This window comes from Dendropsophus ebraccatus, chromosome 1, assembly GCF_027789765.1.
Source record: "Dendropsophus ebraccatus isolate aDenEbr1 chromosome 1, aDenEbr1.pat, whole genome shotgun sequence".
Lineage (NCBI taxonomy): Eukaryota > Metazoa > Chordata > Amphibia > Anura > Hylidae > Dendropsophus > Dendropsophus ebraccatus.
The window spans coordinates 91,225,397-91,252,341 of NC_091454.1; the positions used below are offsets into that span (position 1 = coordinate 91,225,397).

The window sequence follows — 26,945 nt, forward strand, 5'->3', positions numbered from 1 at the left end:
CCTCCGGAGGTGGTAACGGGGAAGGAGGAGGTTTAGAAGGAGACAGAAAAGAGGTAGGGGTTTTACAGAGTTCAACGATTCCTTTCTCCCTACGTCTGTCCCGCGTACGACGATCCACCCTGATGGCTAACGTCATGGTCTCTTCTAACGTTTCAGGGGGAGGATAAGCTACCAACCAGTCCTTTAGCTGCTCAGATAGGCCCACCCGAAACTGATAGCGCAGAGCAGAGTCGTTCCAACCGGATGGGATACACCACTGGCGGAACTCTGCGCAATAGTCCTCAACTGGCCTTTTACCTTGTTTTAAAGATGTCAATTATCGCTCGGCTACAGCAGTCCTGTCAGGGTCGTCATACAATAATCCCAAAGCTGAAAAGAAATAATCAACCGAGGTTAACTCTATGGCGTTGGGAGGAAGAGAAAATGCCCACTCCTGTGGTGGCCCCTGCAACAGTGACATGATAATCCCCACTCTTTGGGACTCGTCCCCTGAGGAGCGGGGACGTAGTCGAAAGAACAGTCTGCACCCCTCTCTGAAGGTCCGGAAATTCCTTCTATCACCCTTAAATTTTTCTGGGAGTTGTACCGGTGGTTCAGGGGGGGAAGGGGTGGTCATAGTAACTTGTCGGGGAGCAGCCTCCTGCTCCTGAACCCGTTCAGCAAGGCTCTGTACCATAGTGTTTAGGTTCTGCATTTGCTCCAACAATGCTTTCATAGGATCCATAATAGAAATCCTGGTGCACGTCACGAAACTGTACAGGCTGGCTATTCTGTCACGAACGGCAGGTGAAGATAAGACACTCGACAGTGGGCCCTAAATCTGACCCCACCCACTGTCACCTGCCTACTTGCCTCAGTCGACCCTAGGCGGTCGCGGACAACCACGAAGACAATCCCTATACTGTATACGTGCAGAACATAAAACGCAGACAGACAGACAAACAAAATGCGGAGAGTCAACTAGCCGAGTCAGGAACCAAACGAGCAACGCAGTACAAAATCAGAACCGAGCGGAGAGTCAGGGGACAGGCAAAAAGGTCAGAATCCAGGCAAGACAAAATGGAAGAGGATAGGACAGAATACAAGGGACTGGGGAGCTGGGATCAGAACAAACTAATAGCCAGCGATTAGAGGCTGACACTGAAAACACTTTATACTGGATCAGGAGCCCGGACCAAAGACTGATTGGTCCGGCCTCCTGAATCCAGACACATAGCAGCTGGTGCGCTGCAGGCTGAGTGGCAGAGAGATCCGTCACTCAGCCTGAGCTCAACAGCACTCAGCTGCTTGGCCGGGCGACGTACACTAACGCGAGACCCGCGGCTTCCCTGGTTACTAGGGACGCCGTCGGGTCTCCGTGACGTCACCCGGCTCGGCCGAGGAGGACGGCGCTGCGCTCCAGCCGGACCAGACGACGCTGGAGCGCGGTCAGGTAAGTTACTGACAGTCACAGATCCTCTGCCAGATTCCGCTTGTGGAATCCCATTGAAATGAATTGAGCTGTGAATTTCTGCTCTTAAATTTTTCAGCACGGAATTAGTGTGGAATCAGCGCAGAATGCTGGAGGAAATTCAGTGCGGAATCCACGTGGAATTGGAAAAAAGATGGAATTTGATTAAATGAAAAATGAATTTGTGCACTGAGCAATCAAAAATGTTCTAGAAATTCCACCCGTAAAAAAATCTGCTCAAAATTCTGCTTGAATTTTGCTTAAATTCCACTCCTATTCTGCTCGAGCAGAAAAGGGCTATGTTCACACGACGCCAAAAATAGAGAAAAGGCGGCCGATTTTGATATTTGGAAAAAAAAAGTCCATTATTTCTGTGATTTAACTGACTGCGATTGCAATGTATTGAAGTCAATAAAAAGACGGACGTCCAATACACACAATGTATTGAATAACGGACGTTTCTACCATGGATGTCAAAATAATGAATATGATCAGCAGACTTTTTTTATTAGTTGTTCACACACAGTTTTTCTTTTGTCACGGTTCTTTCTCCGTTTTTACTATTAAATTCAATGAACTTTTCAGTTAAGCCACACCCAAAGTCCAATTAGTAACCCCAAACTAGAATAATGTGCCAACACCAGTCATTGCACTAAGGGGAGACCAGACAGCTAACTGACGTCCGTTATTTTAGACTCAAAATGACGGACGTTATTTTAAACGGAGCTGAAAAAACATTGAGTGAACATAGCCAAGGAGAGGAATTTCAAGCAGAAAACTTTCCTCTTCAATTCATCGTGGAATCTGCGAGAATTGCTCAGTGTGCACATACCCTGAGAATTGAATTCTGCTAGAGATGATTACGGGCCGAACACTTTCCTCGTGGATTTTGTGAGAATTCTGCGCTCAATTCCGCGAAAACACTTTCCGCCCTGAACACTTTCCTTGCTGATTCCCCAGTGTGAACTGGCCCTTAAGATGCAACAGAGGACCGGCTGTTTCCTGCTCCTTGGCTGATCGCTGCCACTTGTACAGGGGCCGATTATCTTGAGCTTTTCCAGAAATGCTCGTTGTCAATATTCAGCCTGTGTAAAAGGCCCTTAAGATAGTAAGCACAGTACTTAGATCGATAAATTCAGTCTGTTTTCAGATACAACTTTCAGTTTATTTTTCAGTTTACTGTGAATTAAACATTTAGATAAAAAAATAATTTGAACTAATCTTCACACTTAGCAGTATAAACACAATTATTTCTATAATATATTGTTTATAAATGATTATATTTTATTCCACCATTCTTAAAGTATACATTGAACAGAATTGGTTTATGATGTCATAATTCTGAAATAAAATAATAAAAAAGTTTTTAAAAAAGGACAAACTAAGGGAACTAAACTTGAGGAGCAGAAGAATGTTTTGGATAACAAATTGTTTATAGATTGTCCTAACTAAAGAAAAAAAATTCCTTCTGGGGTTTATGAATATTTATCTGTACAGATGGAACATCTTATGACTATGAAATAGATTTGTCATTACAACAAGAGCAATATCTGGCATATTGAGGTAAACCACTGCTTTGTTTCGCTTTGATTTAAGCCAGGTCTTCTTATTTGCTGCCTATCTGACAATACAGGGCCATAGAAAATCCAAGGCCGATGAGCTGTAAAAAAAGAAAGAAAGTTACAACCATAATAACCATAACTAGAGTTCTTAAACTGTAAAAAGTGTCTGCCTATTATTGTAGTATTGTGAGGTGTACTATAAAGAGGCCTGTGTTGTCACACAGGAAACCTGTTGTGACTTTCATCCTGCCTGATCCACAAGTCATCAAGGTACTACCCTGTGGCTCTGTGGCTTCCCCCCACCCCACCGGCCTTGATTGATACATCTCTCCCTTTACCCGAATGACAGCTTCAGGTGATGACACGTTCTTTTTAAAGGGGGTTCTGCATCGTTATCGGGAAAACATTATATGTGTGTGTAGTATCCAGTCATGTGTATGTGTGTGCTATGCATGTCATGTGTATGTGTGTGTGTAGTATGCATGTTTTCTTTCATGAGAAGGGGCAGGCCAAGGGGCAAACCGCCCCATTGCATTTGTTTGTACAGAAAGAAGGTGGGCCCTCAAGAGTAATTCCTCCGGTGGGCCCTGTATACTTCAGTCTGACACTGTTTAGGCTGTTACTCTGCAGCGCTTCCTAATCATATTAACTGTTTTGTCATTACAGGTCATTTCTGTTTGACTACTAAAGCAAATGTAGTCAGTAAGGGGAGCATGGGGGGTTTATGGCATGATGTAATGTACCACATGCCTATAAAGGGTGTACATATTTATGCAAACCTTTTCTTTTTATATTATCTAATGCATTTTTTATTTAAAAAAAAAAATACTTTTTGAACTATCTTGAACAAAAAGAAAAACTACAGTTTCTACTATTTGCATCCATTGTTTCATCTTACAGTCATAAACCCCCTTAAATTTGTTCCCAACTTCTTGATATTTTATTGTTCAACAAGAACTATGAGACTCATGGAAGGGGGGCTATAGTAACAGGGGTACATTCATATTAGTCTAAAAAAGTGGGACAAGAGCTGCACAAATTGTACTGCTATCTTCTAACAAGCTAATATACAGTATGCAGTAGGTGACAGTGAAGAACAAACTCTTTTCTTCTGGAAAAAAAGCTAATTTGCATACTTTTTCTTTTGGAGCTTTGCATGGCTTATAAAATTCCATATGCCATTTTGGTGGTCTCCTAGGAATATACACTACCCCCTCAGTTCCAAGCTGTACTGATGAAGGGCAAGAACCCCAAAACAGCTGACAACAGATGGGTAGCTCTGGAGAGATTTTGGCTTTGCATTTAATGTCATGTTTCAAGGCTGTTTATAGGTGGAAGAATGATAGGAATGCTGCCTCTTGTAAATAGCAGTGAGGAGTGTGCTTTTTACCTTTTGTATAGAGTTATCAAGGTTAAAATTGTGACTCCATTTTAGACTGTTCCTCATGTACTGTGTAGTTCACATACAATATATTGCTGCGTTATGCCAAATAGCATGCATAGCCCTACTATGGTGACAAAATTAGCCCTGTTGTATCTGTAAACTGACTTACCTCCACCACTGCCAGCCCAAATGCAATTCCAATGATGATTAAAAGACTCTTTTTGAAAAAGTCAACAAATACTGAAGAACAAGTCTGTGTGAGAAAATGCATTCAAATGTGTTTTAATTGCTTCATTAAAAGTTAATAATAATAGTGTATACAGGTTATTATTCCACGACAAAAGAAAATACAGATAAACCCAAGCAATGCTTAACAGGTCTGATGCTTAACAGGTCTGATGTTCAGCTACTAAGGCGACCCCCATCTCCTTTACTATAATGTCATAAAGAGATTGACATAGAAGTTTCTTGTGATCACAGCCATTGCTTATAATTACTGTCTGGCAGTCACCATTTCCACCCCTGGTGGCTGATCATACAGACACAACCGGTTTTCCTCTGCGATTGTGAATGTATGGTGCTTGGCTCTAAATACAGGCACCCAGCATCACACATTGATGGAAGATTGTACCATGGGGCGAAAGAGTATGAGCAGATCTGCCTCTGCCTGTCATTTTGAGTCATAAAGGAAAGGTTTTCACTCTCTTCTTGATAAAAGCATTTTGTCATTTTTCAGTATTGTGTAAGGTAGTTCAGTATTACTTATAGAGAATGTGTCACCTACATTTTCTTTCACTGATTAGAGTCAGACACTAAAACTTTTATTCTTTTATTCCAATCTGTTTCTTCTGTATCTGTATTTTCTGACTGTATTTTTTTTTCTTCACTTTTTGTACATTGTTATGGGGGCTGCCATCTTGCCTGAGCAGTTCTTAACAGCATTTAGTGACATGTATTACTGCCAGGCTCATAGACATAGACAACAATAGATACAGTCTGCCCCCTTGAGATAAATGTGAAACATTTCTGCTCTGTGACCTTTGAAAAGGTCATTCCACAGGGAGCTGCTATTATCTCATATTGATGCTATCTATCTACTGGTGTTAAATGTTGCTGCAATGCTGTATAGATAATTTAAAGGCAGCCTCCTCTTATCACCACAGACAAAACAGAAAGTCTCAGCTTAGTTTTAGCCTCTGTGGGAGAATGAAAGCTGCAAGATTACAGGATTATTTCATAATATAGATAGAAAAATGAAAAAAATTAACCAAAAATCCTTGAAAACAACGTGACATGAATTTTTTTTAAACAATAACTAATTTTCTGATGACACAGTTTCAAAAAGGTATAAAGATTTATAAATTACTTCTATCTTAAAATCTTAAAGGGCAACTACAGTGGGGAAAAAATCTTCAAATTAACTGGTGTCAGAGATTTGTAATTTACTTCGATTAAGAAATCTCAAGTCTTACAGTACTTATCAGCTGCTGTATGTCCTATATATCTTTGTCTATGACATACAGCAGCTGGTAAGTACTGGAAGACTGGAGATTTTTTAATGGAAGCAAATTCAAATTTCTGGCACTTTTTAGCACCAGTTGATTTGAAAGAAAAAAATGTCACCTTAGTACCTCTTTAAGCTAGGATCCCAGGTCTTATAGCTGCAGAATGTCACATGACAAGCAATGTCTAACACTGGTTCAAAATGATGTTGTTTTTACCTGCTTATAGGTAGAGCCATTACATGTTTCAGTGACTTTAGTGCACCGACACGATTCAGGAGTAACACCTCCCCAGTCACTTAAGCCTTTAAGAAGACCACAGCATTTATTCTAAGAAAAGATAGAAATGTTTTACTAAATCTGTTATCAATAAAAATGAATTTTTAAAGAGGTCTGAATCAATAAATCAGTACCTTCTGAATGCCAAAACAAAGTGTGTACAGAAAGTGTTTAAGAAATTACCCAAGGACTGAAAATAGTGATTGCTTTCTGTAAAAAAAACTGTGCTCTACCTCTCCCTAGGTTGTGTGTTATTGCAGTTCAGTCCCCTACACTTAGAGCTGAGCTGCAATACCAGGCACAGGCATGGTACTGTTTCAGGAGGAAAGCAGCCATGGTTTGATAATCCTGTACAACCCTTTTAATAGGCAATAATTTTCTGGTATGTACTGTACTTCACTATATCTATAGCTGAAAATACCTAACATATGACAGAAGAATGGAGGGTGTGGGGAAGGCTTACAGCTTCAACAGGAACAACTACTAAGATTGCTGTCTCAGCAAGGAAATTAAGTGTATGTAAGTATGTGTAAATGCTGTGTGTGTGTGTGTGTGTGTGTGTGTGTGTGCGCATATGGATGTGCATGTATGTAAGTATATGCAGTGTGTGGCTGTATTAGTGTGCATATGGATGTATGTGTATATGCACTGTGAGTGTATATGTAAGTGCATATGCATGTATTTCTGTGTATATGCAGTGTGTTTTCTGCAGTGTATATATATATATATATATGCATGTACTTGTATGTATGTGTATATACAGTGTGTGTAAGTGCATATGGATACGTATGTATGTATATATGCAGTGTGTCTGTGTATATATGGATGTGTATGCATGTGCTTGTATGAATGTGTATATACAGTGAAAGGCTATGGTCACACATAGTAAGAGACCGGCCGTTCCGTGACTCGTCCGGGTCACGGAACAGCCTGTTTTAGAAAAGATTATCCTGCTCCGAGTTTGCAGGAAATCCGCTGCGGATGGGGGACCTGGCCCCTTTAACCCCCGCCTGCCGCCTGCAGCCCCAGCCCGAAGCATGCATTACCTGCTCAGCACTGCGGCTGTGTCGGTCCCCATCAGCCAATCAGTGCACGGCAGCACTGATTGGCTAATGAGGAGCGAGGGGAACTGGGAGCTTCACATAGCCCAGCGCCGAGCAGGTAATGTATGCTTCGAGCCGGGGCTACAGGATGCTGGAACCCATGGGTTATAAGGGTTGGGTCACATATCTGCAGCGGAGTGAAAATTCCGCTGCAGGTATGTGACCCCCATAGGCCTTCACTATGCAAACTCGCAGCATGAAATCTGCTGCGGATCCAGTATGTGTGATGGATGGATACGTATGTATGTGTATATGGAGTGTGTGTCAGTGTGTATATGGATGTGTGTGCATGTACTTGTATGTATATAAAGTGTGTGTAAGTGCATATGGATACGTATGTATGTGTATATGCAGTGTGTGTCTGTGTGTATATGGATGTGAATGCATGTTCTTGTATGAATGTGTGTATACAGTGTAGGGCCATGTTCACACATCGTATATTTTTGTAAAAGTACTGGCGTTGCCGTAATTAATATGAAAATATACGTCACATATGTTCCGGCTGGGATCTCTAGCGGCGCCGCAAACAACTGACAAGTCAGTTTTCTGTGGCCGCGATTCAATGAATAACCCTGTCAGTGCACTTAGTGGAGCAAGTGGCTCTGACTGCCTGCTCCATTGTGTGCAGTGAAGAGTTCTGATGCAGGCGCACATGGACGGCCCGCATCAAAACTCAGCAGCACTAAAAATGGGGACTAAAAAGGGATGATCTTTTATGAGACCGGCCGTTCCGTGACCCGGCCGGGTCACGGAACGGCTAGTCTCATGCAGTGTGTGAACATAGCCTAAGTGTGCATATGGTTACGTATGTATGTGTATATGGAGTGTGTGTATGTGTGTATATGGATGTGCATGCATGTACTTGTATGTATGTGTATATACAGTGTGAATAAATGCATATGGATACATATATATATATGTGTATATGCAGTGTGTGTCTGTGTTTTAGTAAGCATATGGATGTTTGATTCTTGCAAATGCATTATGCATTAAGGGTATAGTATATATTTAGGGAAACAAAATGTAGAAAAATTCAATCGCATAAATTTGCAAATTGTTGAGCAAACCAGCAAGTGTATCTGTACACTTACAAATGCCAGAGCTGTATCTATCTATCTATCTATCTATCTATCTATCTATCTATCTATCTATCTATCTATCTATCTATCTATCTATCCCTACTACTTGTTCTGTCTGACTGTGGCATGTTAACCTTCCTACAAAGAGCCCAATATCAAAGTAGAAATGTACTGTGTATAAAGAAATCTTCTTCTGGCTTACCTCTTCCTGGATTACTTCTATTGCTTGTTGTAAATCTTTGGATTGTTGATTTATTGGTATAATTGTTTGCAAAGTTTCGTTAATATTTTTTTCAATCTTTTGTGGAAAAACAAAGAAAATGTTAAGTGAAAATAATCTTGCTTCAACAACTGATAGCAAATATGTAGTGTAGGATATGTAGTTAAATATATGAATTAACCTACCTGTGGTTTATAGACAGCACCCAAAATCCCTGCTGTTATTTGAAGAAGGAGTATTAAAAGCAAGCCAATGAAGAACTATGTGAAGAAACAAAGTGAAGATTTGGTGAAGTGAAACACTGACTAACAATATGAGAGAACGACTGATGCATACATGGCCAAGTGGCTCCTAGTTCCTTTACTTCCTATTGACACATCATCTTCCCAACAGAGAGCTTACATAGTTTTGTGGTCTTAAAACAGTGACTGTCCAGATTATCAGAAGTTGGGAGAAAGTGCGAGATGCAGAACAATACTTCCCTAAGAAATCCATCCTTTAGGAACATAATCCAGTGTCTTTTTGTTTTGTTTTTGGTTTTTTTTAACTCTGTTCCCCTTAAAACCTAGACTAATAGACTTAGATGAGATACCTTTTGTTTGTTTGAATACTAATTTACTTAGCATATACATGGGTTTGTATGGGTCTTGTAATTTTTAGAACTAACCTTTTATTATGATTCTCTGTCAGCTTTTCTTGAATGGCAATATTAGCTGGAATTGTTTAGGGTACACTTTGTAAAAACATAGGGGGACATTTAAGTCATTTTTTTACCCAGCCGAATAGGACTTATTTAACAAATATTCATAATTTTGTGAATAAAATATGCTCAGAATATTTGCTAAATATTTGTAAAATATTGCTTAAATTCACCTGGTACTGACCAGACATAGGCATTTACCGCTTTGTGCGACATTTAAAAAAGTCACAAATGATAAATTGGGCGCAGTTCCTGGATTATGTGAATTTTTGGGTGAATACTTAAAACCGGCAGATTAAAAAAAAAGTTGCATCTAAAAAATATTCGCCCATCAAATTCTGGTTCATAAATTAAACTTCGACCAAAAATGTCCGAAAAACCCCATTATTTTTTATGCCAAGTCTATAAACATTTCATGAACAGCACTTTATGTCTACATTCCCACTTTGGGAACATATTGGGGAAAGATGGCTGTATCAATTATATAGAGGGCCACTAATAAAGCTCTAAACCTACACTAAACCCCCGGTAAACAGATGCTCATTATGCAGCACACAGCTACACCATGCATGTGTCAGCTCTGCTACATCATCAGCTAGTGTGGAATACACACAGTGGTGATATAATGCAAAATTAGTCCTGTGTTTACTGTGCAATAGTAATGACAGCAGTGGGCAGGAAAGCAAGCTAAGGGGGCGAGTACGTAAATAGACCAATCAGGGAGATGCATGATGGGAAATGTAGTTTCCTGACTTTGATATAGATCAGCTTTTAAAAAACTTGTTACTCAGGGATGGAAGCAGCTAGAAAGACAGTAGATGGCTCAAAATACTCAGGGGGACTTGGTGATTAAGATCAGCTAGCATTTCATTTTTTAGCTCTAAGGTGAATAACCCCTTTAAGATCAATGTACAGGTATGGCGGTCTTGAAAAATTCCCCCTTATGTATTTTAACTCCTAAGCATTTTTAAAGTCTCTTCTTCCTGTGAATGAAAGCAATCTTTTATACAGTATGTGAATAGCCTAAAATATATTATTTTACTTTTACCATTGAAGTAAATGAAATCACTCTTTATCTACCATGTATAGATAAAGACGGTAGTAAAAGGTCTTACTTGCATGCAGCTTTTACTAAAGCAATTTGATGTGCTAGTATCGTTTTTATGACATTGAGATACATATAACTTTAGGGATTCTGATCAGATGATGACCTTGTCTTCTGGTTTCTTGTCCAGACAGTAATAGAAATAGAAACTGATAGAAATGCATACCAAAAGAAGAAGGCAACGACTTTCCTTTATAGCGCCACAGCATCCAAAAAAACCAAGCACCATAATTATGGATCCCACCGCTATCATAACATCAACTGCCGTAAGCATACTGCTTCCTTGAATATCATATTTCTAGGGAAAAAAAGAAAAACAGAGTAAAGGGCAGCATGGTATACCAAATTCCCACTGCAGCAACTTACAGTATTTGGAAAAAAAGTTCTATTACTTTTGTTTTGCACAGCAACCCAAGGACCTCATTATACTGCCGATCACTAACCAATTATGACGCCTTTTGCTGCAGTCCCCTAATATATGGCGAGATGTATGGTTTATTTGTCAGCTGATCGGTAGCCCTACTCCACAGAGAAATGTAGGCCTATTTGGCTAAAATTACTCCATGTAGTAAGGTTTCAACTCTCTACAACCTATAGCTATAAACTGTACACTAAAAGGTGATTAGTTTACTAGTAGAATCAAGGAGCCACTATTTTTTGTGTGATGCATCCATTATCCCATAATTAGATTTAGATTGCAATTATTAGTATGAAAACAGGCTGTATTAGGAATACTTGCAAATTTATTGTGGGAATTTTTGTACCATGTAAATTTTTTAGTGTACAAGAGTCCCAAATCCTTTTGCAAGGCAAGGCTTGTTCTGCTTAAAAATGTTTATCTTTTCCTACTTTAGCACCACATACACCACTTTACGAAAAATGGGCAGGAGAGGTGTGATCTCCCAAATCCTGACACATTTACTATAATTCATGCAAGAAAATTGGTGTAAACTATGGCACATATTGTGGCACGTAGACAGCTAATTACTTGCAAAAAGAGGGATGCACCTGTCCTCATGTGTGGGATTGCAATTACACTTTCACAGCTGAAAAACCACACCCAATCTAAGGAAAAGAGTGGAACTGCTTCTGGAAGAAAGCAGCCATGTTTTCTTAAGGCTACATTCACATCTGTAGTGTGATCCACAATTGTACATCTATAGTTGTCCGCAATACATGGACCTATTCATTAAAGAATAGCGATCCGTGGCACAATTTCAGGTCCGTACTAGGACCTGCCTGTTTTTTTTGCGGCCAAGATCACGGTCTGTAACATGTATGGACATTTAAACAGGCCATTCAAGTGAATGGGTCCATAGTTTGTCTGTACCTGTGGATGCACAATAACAGACAAAAATTTAGGATATGTGAATATAGCCTAAGCCTGAACAAACCCTTTAAAGAGCCCCACTACCTCTTAAATTTAGGGCATCTAACTCCAACTTAAGACCGCCTAAATGTAAAATGATGGTCTTTAAAAATTACCCCAACACCCCACCCCCATGTGTGTTTTCAGTCATGTACTCTCCAATGTATAATGGCATTAATATGCTACATAATTCAGTCTTCTTCAGTCTTACTTACTTTCTGAGCATCTGAACTGACACGAAGCCATATAGAGATCCCCAAAATAACACAACCACATACCTACAAAACAAAACAGGATTTATTCTTACATGACACCATTAACCATGTTGTATCATACTGAAAGCTGAACCTAAACATTTCAGCCAAACATTTTTGTGGAAGTATAGTTTGCCCTAAATTTGTCTTTTGCCACATTTGCGCAGCTTAGCCACTTATCCAATCAATGGGTGAGGCTTAAATAGAGGGGCATGGACTCACATGTGAAAATGGGTGTTAAGTATTGCAAAAAATTTTACCTCTTAGCTGGCATAGTGTGTGGTATATGGAGAGACAAAGAGGTGCAAAATTTACAGAAATCCCTGTCCCTCTCAATAGATTGGAACATCTTACTCCAACATATTTTCACTTACAGGTTACCTGTTACAAATATTCCTTGTACAGGTTAGTGTGCAGTCATTGCTGCCACCAAAGGATAATGGAAACAATGAATGAATAAATAAATAAATAACTGGGTAATATGTGGACCAGCGCTGTCACCAGAAGCAAGACGACTCTCCAGACGAATGGATAAGAAGACATAGCTTTACAATACAAGGCACAAATTTAACATGTTTCGGGAGACTATTCTCCCTTCCTCAGAACAACATGTCAAAAGAGAACGAGCCAGGAGAAGTCCGTGTGCAGTGTGTTCTCTCCCAGCTCTGTGTTATATAACCTTGATGGCTGCATAATGTAAGAACGCACTGCACTCTAACTTCTCCAGGATCATTCTCGTGGGTCAAGTCTGATCACTCAGACCCTGACTGAGTACGTGTACAATGACAGGTACGTATGAAATGTTGTATTCCTTCCCAGCACCAGCAGAGGTGCACATGGCACAGCCTCTGCCGGAACGAGGCGGAGAGAGTAGGTAGCGGAATGCTGCAGGGGCACTAGGAGGTTAGATGAGTATGGTCGAGGGACTTGGCTACTAGGGGGATGTAACTACTGTGGATACTACCTAAGAGGAAAACCTGGATGCTGAGGATACTAGTCACAGGGGAGACCTCGCTACTGGTGATATTACTAACAGGAGAGACCTAACGACTATCTAGAGGGAAAGGACGTGGCTACTGCTGATACTACCCATGGAGGACCTAGCTACTGGGCAAACTACATACAGGGGGGAGCCAGAATACTGGAAATGCTACCTACAAAGGGGAATCTGGTTGCTAGAGATGATACCTACTGGGTGGGACCTAACTACCTGGATACTGGGAGGAGGGGGACCCTTGGCTATTGGAGGAAATGACTTCTGGAGGGACCTACTTCATTGGTAAAACACTGAATGGTGTCATAGGGGATGCTTGTGTTTTTTTAGATTCTCCGTGCAACAGCATACCAAATGATTTTTAGACAATTATATGCAACAGTTTGTAAAAGACCCTTTTCTGTTCCATGATGACTAAGCCCTAGTGTACAATGTGAGATCCATGATGACATGATGTGACGTGTAGAGAAACCTGACAAAACCCTAACATTAATTCTACCACTGACTGGCTGAGTGGGCATTTTCTGCTTGTGGGTAGCAGGTCATGACAACACAGGAACTGGAGGAAAACAGGAGACCATAGGCTGTCAGAATGCTTGTGCGGGGGCACTGGCATGGGTAAGTATAAGGGCCCTATTCCACAGGACGATTATCGTTCAGATTATCGTTAAATCGTTCGAATCCAATCGATAATTGTTCGGTTGAATAACAGTTAACGATTAACGACTGAACGAGAAATCGTTGATAGTTTCATAAGACCTGGACCTATTTTTATCATTGCTCCTTCGCAAATCGTTCGCATTGAATAAGACGTTGTTCGGACATTCGCAGTAGTGACGAACACAATAGCGACGACAAGACGACCGCAAGAACAATCATAAGTAACGATTATCTTTCCATGTAAATGGGGGAACGATTTCAGGTCTTTCGCAATAGCGGTCGTTTGGATCGTTTATCGTTAACGATTATGCGAACGATAATCGATTCATGGAATAGGGCCCTTAATCTTTACTGTGTTCCCTCCACCCACTGCCCACCCGGAATGTTTAAGTTTTGGCTGTCGTTCCCCTTTAAGTGTCAATATCATAATCATACTGTATATGTAGATTTTATATGCGTAGCTACTTGTGTTTGCTTAAGTTGACTTGCTGCATGGATACCTTAGCTAATAAAAATACTTATGTCATATAAAGTAAACTGATCTTTGTGCATGTTGCACTGCGACTCAGGCACTATAACAAAGGTTAGTAAGCATAAGTTTATTTTATATTATTTGCCATGTATGTTACTGATTGAAAACTTTAGAAAACTAGCTCTGAGTGGAAGAGGAAGTCTTTTTTGTAAAGTAGGTGAGAGTTTACTAGATATAAGGACAAGCATTCCGAGGTGATAGCATGCCAAAGCTGGCCACATTATTCACACAATTCATCTTACAATATGCACATACTACATTATACTATATGAAAGATCTATAGTGGTACCTTGGTTTAAGAGCGTTTTAGTTTAAGAGCTCACACTTTTTCAAAATTGTAACTTGGTGTAAGAGCATTGCTTTGGTTTAAGAGCTCCCTGTACTGGGTGGGAGCGCGAGTGGAGGAGGGGCATGGTCTGCATAGCGTGGTCTACAGTACTGTACTCTGACCCAGGAAGTCTCCATCACCTTCCAAATCATGGCAGATCCACTTCAAGCTGGGGCTTGCATCAGGGGACAGGACTGTGGAGGTAATCTCCTTATATCTGTAACCCCTCTCTCCTCAGACAGAGAGTGCTGCATGCATGTGCTCACATCTGTCCTGCTCATTCCTTCATGCTCCCTGCAGTCTCTGTCCGTCGTTTCCCATCCTCTCCATTACTGTACAGTAACTTATAATATCACATTCACCAATTGTCTGCATTTCTATGATTTCTTATGGGAAAATTTGCTTTGGTATAAGATTGGATTTGGATTACAAGCACAGTCCTGGAACGAATTATGCTCATAAGGCACCACTGTATAAGCATTTGCTGCAGTAATATTAAGTGTGGTTGAACAATGTAGCAACCAATGAACCAATGACCATCCTGATTAGGAATTCATGCAAATAAGCCCGATTGAGATGGGATCCCTGCTAAATGTATCCTGAAGACACTGCCCATAATACTTTGCAGAATTGCAGTCAATGTGTACCTTGTATAGTAGGGTGAAAATGACATACCCATAATCAATTTTTCACTTATTGTTCGGTAATTCCAGACAGATTTTCAGCTTAGAACATATTGCTTCATTTAACTGCATCTCACTCTACCCTGTCCTTTCCAGTTCCCCCATAACCTCTATATCATGTTGAACCATGTTCTGACAAGAGCTAATAAACAAGACAAGAGCAATAAAAGATTTAAAAGATTTAACCCATATCAACATTATAACCCACTGCACCTAAATAGTATCATGCGTCATTTATAGTACCACTCCACCCATATGCCCACATAACTTCTGAACCTCCTATAAAATTATTATATTCCTCTGCAGTTGTTTGTTACCAGAAAATCCATGGATGGTGGTTGAGTCCTATGCAAGCAGCTTAAAAAGGTTCACTGGGCAAAGGTTAAAAAAAACCCAGGGAGGGCATAGTGGAAACACAATAATTCGAGATAACCAAACCTCAGCTACACCTGAACCTAATCGAACCTGATGGCTCAGCCGTTGATTGCTATAGTTATATAACCTACAACAAAAAAATGCTGGACAAAATTCTTAAATGACCAATTAATGTTTTATTGTTACATACAAGAAATATATTTTCAAAACATATTAAAAAGGGAAGCAGAAAATGATACAATACAACATCGGATGGTTTACAAGGCAGGTACAAATAGATGCTGTGTGCTCTATATACTAAATAAATTGATGATATGTCTATCGACCCCCAGAGGTACAAAAGTGCACTGATGCTGGTAAACAAATACTCAAAAAGTTCTTAAATATATTATATGTATAGTACTGCAAGTGCAGACTGAAGTGCAAAGTTATATACACACTGTAGAAATAAAGAAAAAAGTACAAAAAAAAATTACAATCAGAAAAAAGTATACTTAAACCTCTGGGTATTACCAGGCAGAACACTTTTATACCCAGAGGTTTAAGTATACTTTTTTCTGATTGTAATTTTTCTGTACTTTTTTCTTTATTTCTACAGTGTGTATATAACATTGCACTTCAGTCTGCACTTGCAGTACTATACATATAATATATTTAAGCACTTTTTGAGTATATGTTTACCAGCATCAGTGCACTTTTGTACCTCTGGGGGGTCGATTGACATATCATCAATTTATTTAGTATATAGAGCACACAGCATCTATTTGTACCTGCCTTGTAAACCATCCGATGTATGTATTGTATCATTTTCTGCTTCCTTTTTTAATATGTTTTTAAAATATATTTCTTGTATGTAACAATAAAACATTAATTAACCCCTTTGTGCTGCAGCTAGTTTGGGCCTTAATGACCAGGCTAATTTTTCAAAATCTGACCTGTCTCACTTTATGCTCTCATAGCTCAGTGATGCTTTAACGTATGCTAGCGATTCTGAGATTGTTTTTTCGTGACATATGGCACTTTATGTTAGTGGCAAAATTTGGTCACTACTTTGTGTGTTTTTTGTGAAAAACATCAAAATATCATGAAAAATTTAAAAAATTTGCATTTTATGAACTTTGAAATTCTCTGCTTCTAAAAAAAGAAAGTCGTAGCACATAAATTAGTTACTAAGTCACATTACCAATATGTCTTCTTTATTCTGGCATAATTTGGTAAACATATTTTACTTTTTTAGGGTGTTATGGGGCTTAGAAATTTATCAGCAAATTATCACATTTTCGTGAAACTGATTTTTTTAGGGACCAGTTCTTTTTTTAAATGGATTTAGAAGTCTGGTATCCTGAAAACCCCCATAAGTGACCCCATTTTGGAAACTACACACCTTAAAGAATTAATCTAGGGGTATAATGAGCATTTTAACCCTACAGGGGCTGGAGGAAAGTATTCACAATTAGGCAGTAAAAAAATTGAAAATTTAAATTTTCCAATAATATATACGTTTAGATTAAAGTTTCTCATTTTCAAAAGGAATATGAGACAAAAAGCACCCCAAAATTTGTAATGCAGGTTCTCTTGAGTACAACGGTACCCCATATGTGGGCGTAAACCACTGTATGGGCACACAGCAGGGCTCAGAAGGAAGGGAGCGCCAATTAGCTTTTCCAATGCAGATTTTGCTGAAGAAGTTTCTGAGCGCCTGGTGCGTTTGTAGTGCCCCTGTAGTGTCAGCAGAGAGAAAACCCCCCATAAGTCACCCCATTTTGGAAAGTACACCCCTCAAAGAATTCATCTTGGTGTGTGGTGACCATTTTGACCCCACAGGTATTACAGGAAAGTATTCAAAAGAAGACAGTAAAAATGAAAAACTTGAATTCTTCCAATAATATGTTCGTTTAGTTTGAAATTTCTCAATTTCACGAGGAACAAGAGGAAAAAAATACCCCAAAATTTGTAACGCAGGTTCTCCTGAGTACAATGGTACCCCATATGTGGGCATAAACCACTGCATGGGCACACAGGAGGGCTCAGAAGGGAAGGAGCGCCAATTAGCTTTTTCAATGCAGATTTTGCTGCAGAAGTTTCCGAGCGCCAGGTGCGTTTGCAGAGCCCCTGTAGTGTCCGTAGAAGAGAACCCCCCCAAAAGTCACTCCATTTTGGAAAGTGCACCCCTCAAAGTATTCATCTTGGTGTGTGGTGACCATTTTGACCCCACAGGTATTAGAGGAAAGTATTCAAAAGTAGACAGTAAAAATGAAAAACTCAAATTTTTCCAATATTATGTTCTTTTAGTTTGAAATTTCTCAATTTCACGAGGAACAAGAGGAAAAAAGTACCACAAAATTTGTAACGCAGGTTCTCCTGAGTACAATGGTACCCCATATGTGGGCGTAAACCACTGCATGGGCACACAGGAGGGCTCAAAAGGGAAGGAGCGCCAATTAGCTTTTTCAATGCAGATTTTGCTGAAGAAGTTTCTGAGCGCCAGGTGCGTTTGCAGCGCCCCTGTAGTGCTAGCGGAGTAAAATCTCGCCATAAGTCACTCCATTTTGGAAAGTGCACCCCTCATAGAATTTATTTTGGGGTGTGGTGAGCATTTTGACCCCACAGGTATTTGAGGAAAGTATTCAAAAGTAGACAGTAAAAATGAAAAACTCGAATTTTTCCAATAATATGTTCCTTTAGTTTGAAATTTCTCAATTTCACGAGGAACAGGAGAGAAATGTCACCCCAATATATGTAAAGCAGGTTCTCCTGAGTAGAACGGTACCCCATATGTGGGCATAAACCACTGCATGGGCACACAGCCGGGCTCAGAAGGGAAGGAGCGCCAATTAGCATTTTCAGTGCAGATTTTTCTGAAGAAGTTTCTGAGCGCCAGGTGCGTTTGCTGAGCCCCTGTAGTGTCAGCAGAATAGATTCCCCCCAAAAGTCACCCCATTTTGGAAAATGCACCCCTCAAAGAATTCATCTTGGGGTGTGGTGAGCATTTTTACCCCACAGGTATTAGAGGAAAGTATTCAAAATTGGCCAGTAAAAATGAAAAACTCGAATTTTTCCAATAATATGTTGGTTTAGTTTGAAATTTCTCAATTTGACGAGGAACAGGAGAGAAAACGTACCCCAAAATCTGTAACGCAGGTTCTCCTGAGTACAACGGTACCCCATATGTGGGCATAAACCACTGTATGGGCACACAGCAGGGCTCAGAAGGGAAGGAGCGCCAATTTACAGGAGCAAAACCGCAGCTAGTAATGGTTATTAGAATAGCGCAGTTACTAAAATAAGATAAAAAAAATTAGATTACAGGTAATGTGGGGTGGTCACGGGCAACCAGGGGTGGTTATGGGCAACCTGAGGTGGTTACAGGTAATCTGGGGTGGTTACGGACAACATGGGGTGGTCACGGGCAACCTGCTGTGGTTACAGGCAACGTGGGGTGGTTACAGGCAACGCGGGGTGGTTACGGGCAATGTGTGGTGGTTATGGGCAACGTGTGGTGGTCACGGGCAACCTGCTGTGGTTACGGCAACGTGGGGTGGTTACAGGCAACGTGGGCTGGTTACAGGCAACGTGGGCTGGTTACAGGCAACGTGGGCTGGTAACGGGCAACGTGGGCTGGTTACGGGCAACCTGCTGTGCTTACAGACAATCTGGGATGGTTACGGGAAACGTGGGGTGGTTACGGGCAACCTGCAGTGCTTACAGACAATCTGGGGTGGATACGGGCAACGTGGGGTGGTTACGGGCAACCTGCAATGCTTACAGACAATCTGGGGTGGTTACAGGCAACGTTGGCTGGTTACGGGCAACCTGCAGTGCTTACAGACAATCTGAGGTGGATACGGGCAACGTGGGGTGGTTACGCGCAACCTGCAGTGCTTACTGACAATCTGGGGTGGTTACGGGCAACGTGGGGTGGTTACGGGCAATGTGGGGTGGTTACGGATAAACTGAAGTTCTTATAGGCAATCTGGGGTGGGTACCTGTAATCTGACATGGGCACCGCAATCTGGAGGGGGTCATTGGCAATTTGGGGTGGTCAGAGGCAAGGTGCGGTGGTCAGAGGCAAGGTGCGGTGGTCAGAGGCGACGTGCGGTGGTCAGAGGCGACGTGCGGTGGTCAGAGGCGACGTGCGGTGGTCAGAGGCGACGTGCGGTGGTCAGAGGCGACGTGCGGTGGTCAGAGGCGACGTGCGGTGGTCAGAGGCATTGTGGCGTGGTCAGAGGCATCGTGGCGTGGTCAGAGGCAACGCGCAGTGGTTACGTGCAATCTGGGGGGGTTACATGTAATCTGGCATGATTACGGGGAACCTGGGGGGGTTATGTGCAACCTGGAAGGGTTACAGACAATCTGGGATTGTTACTGATAAACTGAAGTGCTTATAGGTAATCTGGGGTGGGTACATGTAATTTGGGGTGGTTACGGGCAATCTGGAGGGGGTCACTGGCAATTTGCGGTGGTTACGGGCAACGTGCGGTGGTTACGGGCAACGTGCGGTGGTTACGGGCAACGTGCGGTGGTTACGGACAACGTGCGGTGGTTACGGGCAACGTGCGGTGGTTACGGACAACGTGCGGTGGTTACGGGCAACGTGCAGTGGTTACGGGCAACGTGCGGTGGTTACGGGTAATCTGGGGAGGGGTTAGGGGTAATTTGGGAGTAAACTGCAATTATTACTATAATAAAAAGTGTGTGTTTTATTTTTTTGTATGTTTGTCACTTTTTGTACTTTATACATTCATTTTCACTGTATTACTATGATTACTGTGATATTTTCTATCTCAGTAATCATAGTTCAGTGACAGAGACCAAATTGGTCTCTGTCACTTTAAATTTTCAGAGTTGGCTGGTTGTGAAGCGCATGCGCACTTCATAACCAGCCAGGACGTCGAGGAGGAAGGAGCTCCGTCGATCCGGTGAGTATATGGGGAAGGGGGGGGTGACTGGGGGACGGGGGTGACAGGGGGGGTGGGGGGCGACTTGGGGGGTGGGGGGACATCACTTTTTATCCCCTGTCACCAATCATTCATGGTGACAGGGGATAAAAAGTGCCGGGAGCACATGGCACAAGCGATCAGCGGTATATAGTATATACCGCTGATCGCTTGTACCGGGACCCCACAGGGGGGTCCCCGATGACTGCCCCATGCTCTCCGCTACCTCCGGTGGCGGAGAGCATGGGGCTTTCATTCATTTTAACCTTTTAATCGCTGTGAACCGACGTTAGTCGGTTCACAGCGATAGCGGCGGCCATCTTGGAAATGATGGCCGCCGGGGGAGGGGGGTTAGTTATCGGGGCACTAGGGGGGGCTGATCTGAGGTCTGGGGGATACTTATTTCATCTCCCCCCGCCGTAGATTCACGGCGGGGGGAGATGAAAGGTGGCGGCGGCACCTGTAATCTCCATTACCGACGGTCGACGCTATAACGTTAATAGCGGCAATCGTCGGTAAGGGGGGGGGCCGGGACGGACCTCACACACTGCCCCAACCCCTCAGCTACCTCCGGTAGCCGGGGGGATGGGGTGGGGGCCGTCCCGGCCCCGCAGCCTTATTCTCTGCCATCGCCGTAAAAAGCTGATGGCAGCAGAATAAGGCCCATTAGTGACCGCCGTAGAAAGCCGTATCGGCGGTCACTAAGGGGTTAATCATTTAAGAATTTTGGTTATATATATTGGTTTGATGCATATGGATATTGGTTATTAATAGAGATGAGCGAACCGGGTTCGGGTTCGAGTCCATCCGAATCCGAATGTTCGGCATTTGATTAGCGGTGGCTGCTGAACTTGGATAAAGCTCTAAGGTTGTCTGGAAAACATGGATACAGCCAATGACTATATCCATGTTTTCCACATAGCCTTAGGGCTTTATCCAACTTCAGCATCCACCGCTAATCAAATGCCGAACATTTGGGTTCGGATGCACTCGAGCATGCTCCAGGTTCGCTCATCTCTAGTTATTAGTAGTCCCATTTAGGTTACTTGATTGCTATAGTTGAAAAGTCTAGGAGCTGTATCCATCTTTTCCAGGAACAAGATGAATACAGCTCCAGGAATTTTCAACTAAAGCGTTGAATGGCTGAGCCATCAGGATCAATTTGAGGTTCACACATCTCTATAATAATGAAGTTATACTTACTCGCTGGGGTGCTCCCCGCAGCACCACCTCTCACTATCACCCTCAACTCAATATCAACAGGAGCTAACCTCTTAGCCAGTCAGACTGACTGCAGATATGTCCTGCCTTATCACAGAACCATAAGATTCGGGAGACAAGAGGGTCATAGTGGTGGCGCTGTAGCGGCACTGGAATTGGTAATTATAACTTTGCCCAGAGTTCCCATTTAAGTGGGTGTTCTAGGGTTTTTTTTTTCTTATAAATGTGATCAAGTAGGTGGTAAGTTCAATGTGGGACATTTATCAAGGGCTCCACCTATTTTTAGGTGAATAATTGCCTTTTTTACCCATTCTTGGTCCAATTTCGATTTATGAGCCTATATTCGATGGGTGAACATTTTTTAGATGCACCTTTTTTTTAAAATGTGCCTATTTTGAGTATTTGCTAAAAAATTGCATCCAATTTATCATTTGTGACTTTTTATGTATAGGGAATATAATGTATTTTTATTATTAGAAAGGGCTGGGGGGGATTTTTTTTTGTGTGTTTGATGCAAACGTTTTTTTTTCACTTTTACACTAGTGTACATTACTGTACACTAGTGTATACTAAGCAGTGATCTCTTGATCACTGTTACAATACACAGCACTACTTCTGTAGTGCAGTGTATTGCCTATGTTAGCAACGAGCTGACAAGCAATCTACACAGCCATGCCTCTCACATGGTAAATTACCGCTCCGGGTAGTTGCAGCAGGAGATCAGCTCTCATGCTGACAGCTGATCCCCTGCGGTACTGATGGCAAGGGAGCAAGGTAAGTATACTTTTTTCTAGGCTATGTTTACACAAAATAAATTAAAGCAAAATACTATAGTAAAATAGGTATAAAACACAGCCATATTTTGAATCTAATAATGTTCTACATAAAAGTGTATGGAAAAATGCAAGTCTGTGCACTGACACTGTAAAAAAATATATTTGTTACAATGTGTGCAAAGAGCTATTTTTCTATAGACTTTAATTGTTAAAATGAAAATAAAGCTGGGTTTTATACCTATGTTACTGATGTATTTTCCTTTTATTTTACTGTGTGTGAACATAGCCTTACTATTTACTGCCTGCCGGAGCACATTTGCCCAAAGCACAAAAACTGAAATTATTGGGATGCACATAGAATATACAGATGCATTTAGTAGTTTAGAGCAAGAACCCCTCTCCTTAGTTACGGTCTACTCCAGACTTTTACCACTTTCATACGTGGTGATTCAGACATTATTCATCCTGCCACTCCTTGTAAGGGCAAAGTGCACAGTTTTTCTTCATTGTAACTTTATCAGAAGTTGATATGTACTGCATTTTGTGAACGAAAGACTTTTGTTTGCTTTTGTACTTTGCATTGACTAATGCATGGCATTAAAAGTTACTTTACATACCTAACTTTAGATAAGCACAATAGTTGGTATGTATACCATTATACTATGGTTTAGGGATTGTCTTACAAAGAAGAGGTATCACCTAGCCACAGGATAGATAAAGGATTGTCTGGGAAGGGAGTGTTCTTTATTATAGGGTTCAGGCTGCAAAGAACATAATAAAAAGGTTTTACCCAGACAGATCCTTTGTCACTGCAGCCTGTTTTACAATTTGGTCCTCTTCTTCAATGCTAATGCTGATTTGGTGTAAGGGTGGGTTCACACATAACGTATCTGCATCAGATTTCACGATGTGAGCTTGCAGCAAAATCTGTTGCTGATCCCTTCACTGTCACTTTCAATGAGATTACATGTAAAAGACAGCCCCCTTAACCCCCTGCGGCCTGGTACATACATTACCAGTCCTTGCTCTGGCTTGCTTCGGGGGCTCCCAATGTCTGGACATCCCGCTCAGCCAATCAGTTCGCTGCAGCGGGGCAGCACACTGGCTGAGCGGGACATCCAGACACCGAGAAGCCTCGAAGCAAGCCGGCTGGTTAGTTGGAAAGACAAAAGCAGATAAGCAGGCTGCTTTACACATTTTGTATACCTCCCAATGACTTTAGGGGGTTGCTGAAACAGCATAGCAAAACTTGCTAATTTCAGATCATGCAAATAAAGTACAGTGGTACCTTGGTTTAAGAGTAACTTGGATTAAGAGCTTTTTTGTTTAAGAGCTCACAGTTTTTAAAAAATGTGACTTGGTTTAAGAGCATCGCTTTGGTTTAAGAGCTCCCTGTACTGGGTGGGAGCGCGAGTGGGGGAGGGGCATAGTCTGCATAGCGGGGTCTACAGCACTGTACTCTGACCCAGGAAGTCTCCCTCACCTTCCAAATAATAGCAGATCCACTTCAGGCTGGGGCTTACATCAGGGGACAGGACTGTGGAGGTAATCTCTCCATAGCTGTAACCCCTCTCTCCCCGGACAGAGAGAGCTGCATGTATGTGCCCACATCTTCCCTGCTCATTCCTTCATGCTCCCTGCAGTCTCTGTCATTCCTTGTGTTTCCCATCCTCTCCATTACTGTACAGTAACTTATAATATTACATATTCTGCTGTTTCTAAATGTTTGTTTCATTTGTTTTACATGTTATTCAGAATAGTAAATCATTATTTTTGAGGTATGGAACCAATTGTCTGCATTTCTATGATTTCTTATGAGAAAATTTGCTTTGGTTTAAGAGTGGATTTGGATTACAAGCACAGTCCCGGAATGTATTATGCTCGTAATCCAAGGCACCACTGTAAAAAGTATAAAAAATGCATTTAGTATAAAAGAAATATTCTTGTAAATACTCTTAATAGAACCCCATATTTATTAGGTATTTGCACAGATATTAAAGAGACTGTGAGTAGGTTTATGCTTTCCCATCTAGGGCCAGCATGACCCAAAGATCCTGATTATAATACACGCATGCATGCAACACAGTACATGCGTGTAACACAGAAATAGACCTTCCCATTATGTGCATGTGCTTAGTATATTCATGAAGACCCACGCCCTCTATCCATTTCCTGCTGATTGGCAGCTGTCTGCCTATAAGGCTTAAACTTGTCCACCGCCAATAAATCCTCTTGTGGGCCCCCAAGATGACAAGCAGGCCTCTCTATTTAGGAGCTTTAATCTGACATAAACATTATCTTTGACCCATGGCTGCACATACTACATCTTCCTGCCTGTCATGTATGGCCTCCATACTAGGAAATTTATTAAATAAAGAGGATGACCACATTATAGTAAAATTGTTCAGTGTCCAGTATTAGTAAGGAACTACAGTGCTCAGTACCCTTCTTAGGATATCACTGTACTATGCCATCAATTTATTATCAATGGGGTCTGACCTATAATGCCCCCCAACAAATCATGAAGGGATGGCATATCACAACAATATGCCATGACTGATTGAGACGATAACTCCCCTTTAAGGCCCCAACAAATCTTGGTCATTGAATAGTAATACAATTGACTGTTGAAGTAAATAACATTATTACAATGGCCTAGAATCTAGAATCTTGACAAGAGCACTTCTGAAACAATAGCTCATCTGATGTCCAAAAGTGTTCCAAGGAAGGGCAACTCCTATAGGCTATGTTCACACAGTATTTCCGTCAGTCTTCTGGTCAGTATTTTTTCAACCAAAACCAGGAGTGGGAAGAAAATTTAGAAATTGTGCAAATCTTTTCATTATAATTCCCCCCCCTAGTTCTGCTCCTGATTTTGGTTGAAAAAAAGACTGAGCAAAAGACTGACAGAAATGCTATGTGTGAATGTAGACATAGATGTAGACAACCAGAATGATTTAGCAGTTTATATGTCAAATAACTACATAGGCATACACTGAGAGAATGACAATGAGTGAATACAATTAAGCTTAGCGCAGAACATGGCTGTAATGTACAGTCTATAAAGTTGACCTAACATATTTTGCCAAAATAGTACAGTACAGAACAATAGTACAGGAGAACAGTACAAAATCATGTATTTAAATAGAAAGAACATAAATACTCATGTAGTCTAGATGAATTTTCATACAAAAGTTACTTTTGTACAGTTAAGATAAGTTGGTAAGTAAAATAGTTATACCACCATATTTGCTATATTGTTAAACACAGATGCACCAATTCATTGTATAGAAAGAACATATAGTTACTTACCCAGAATAAAAAGTTAAATATGAACATAGAGTACTTCAAACATTTGCTCACTCCTGCCATTTTCACTGGCTCTGTTGAAGCTGAACCATACAGTGAATTAGAGAGAACGACTCTAGTGCTCTATAAAAAGGTGGGTATGCAAATATAGCCACAAGCTAAACATTAACCATGTTATGTAAAGTATGTCACTCTGTGCCGTCTCCACCTGCCTGCTTGGGACATTCACTTACTCACTAATAAAATATTGCATGTGAAATTTATCTTTATTGATGTGAAGCTCTTTCTATACGTGGGGAAATCTTAGTTTTGTTTAATGGTGCAGAAAAGCACAAACACAGCAAGTTTATCATGTATCATAGGAATAAAGGGGGTATTCCCATCTCAGCTAATATTGTTGTACTTGTAGGGCTTATCAAGGGAAATGTTTTGCAGAAACATTCATTTAGCAAACTTACTTCCTTCTCCTGTTATGCTGCTCTTTCCCTCCCATTGGTAAGAGCTCAATGTCTAAGCTCAACCACCACTCTGCTCTAAAAGCAGTGGTCTGGTTATATATATATATATATATATATATATATATGGGGTGAGTGGGAATTATTGTTAAGTATAATAGCTGGTTATACAGTAGCTTTAGCCATTTGTATTTTTCCTTGTGCTTGGTTGAATTTATAAAAAACTGCACACGTCCTAAAAAAAATGGTGCACACTTTAAAAATTGCGCACAGCATTTTTTGTTTAAGAAACAAGTGAAATGTATTCACCTTGTCTGGACCAGACGTATGCCTGCGCCAAAGCGAGCAAATTTTTTAATTTTGCGCACATTGTAAATAAGCTGCAAATCCTGGGTTATGTGAATATTTAGGTGATTGACAAATTAGGGCTGTGTTCACACTACGTAAAAGTACGTACTTTATGAGGAGTGGAACATTGCCTCATCTGCTATGGGATCCCGGCCGGAGCGTATGCACATGGTATACACTCCGGCCAAGATCCCATGCGGACCCGCAAAGAACTGACGTGTCAGTTTTCTGCGGCCGCAATTCAGTGAATTGCGGCTGCAGAAAGACCTGTCAGTTCACACAATGAAGCAAGCGGCTCATTGTGTCCTATGGGAAGTTGT

General features: G+C 41.2%; 1 protein-coding gene across 1 annotated transcript; it reads right to left on the bottom strand.

Moving 5' to 3' along the window:
• Positions 1 to 2,711: 2,711 nt before the first annotated feature.
• On the bottom strand, positions 2,712 to 25,935 carry TSPAN8 (tetraspanin 8). The gene is made up of 8 exons (XM_069975218.1): positions 25,826 to 25,935; positions 11,969 to 12,031; positions 10,551 to 10,682; positions 8,765 to 8,839; positions 8,562 to 8,657; positions 6,118 to 6,228; positions 4,566 to 4,649; positions 2,712 to 3,110 (listed from the first exon to the last, which is right to left on the bottom strand). The coding sequence occupies exons 1-8, from the start codon at positions 25,883 to 25,885 to the stop codon at positions 3,057 to 3,059; spliced, it is 675 nt and encodes a 224-aa protein (XP_069831319.1). The 5' UTR covers positions 25,886 to 25,935; the 3' UTR covers positions 2,712 to 3,056.
• Between the last annotated feature and the right edge of the window lie 1,010 nt (positions 25,936 to 26,945).

What these genes read in the sequence shown, in the direction of transcription:
- TSPAN8 (XM_069975218.1), bottom strand. Translation starts at nt 25,885, where the DNA reads ATGGCAGGAGTGAGCAAATGTTTGAAGTACTCTATGTTCATATTTAAC. An exon ending in GTCGTTGCCTTCTTCTTTTG is followed by an intron (nt 8,840 to 10,550) that starts GTATGCATTTCT and finishes TTCTTCACATAG; the next exon opens with TTCTTCATTGGCTTGCTTTT. An exon ending in TTGGGCTGGCAGTGGTGGAG is followed by an intron (nt 3,111 to 4,565) that starts GTAAGTCAGTTT and finishes CTTTTTTTACAG; the next exon opens with CTCATCGGCCTTGGATTTTC.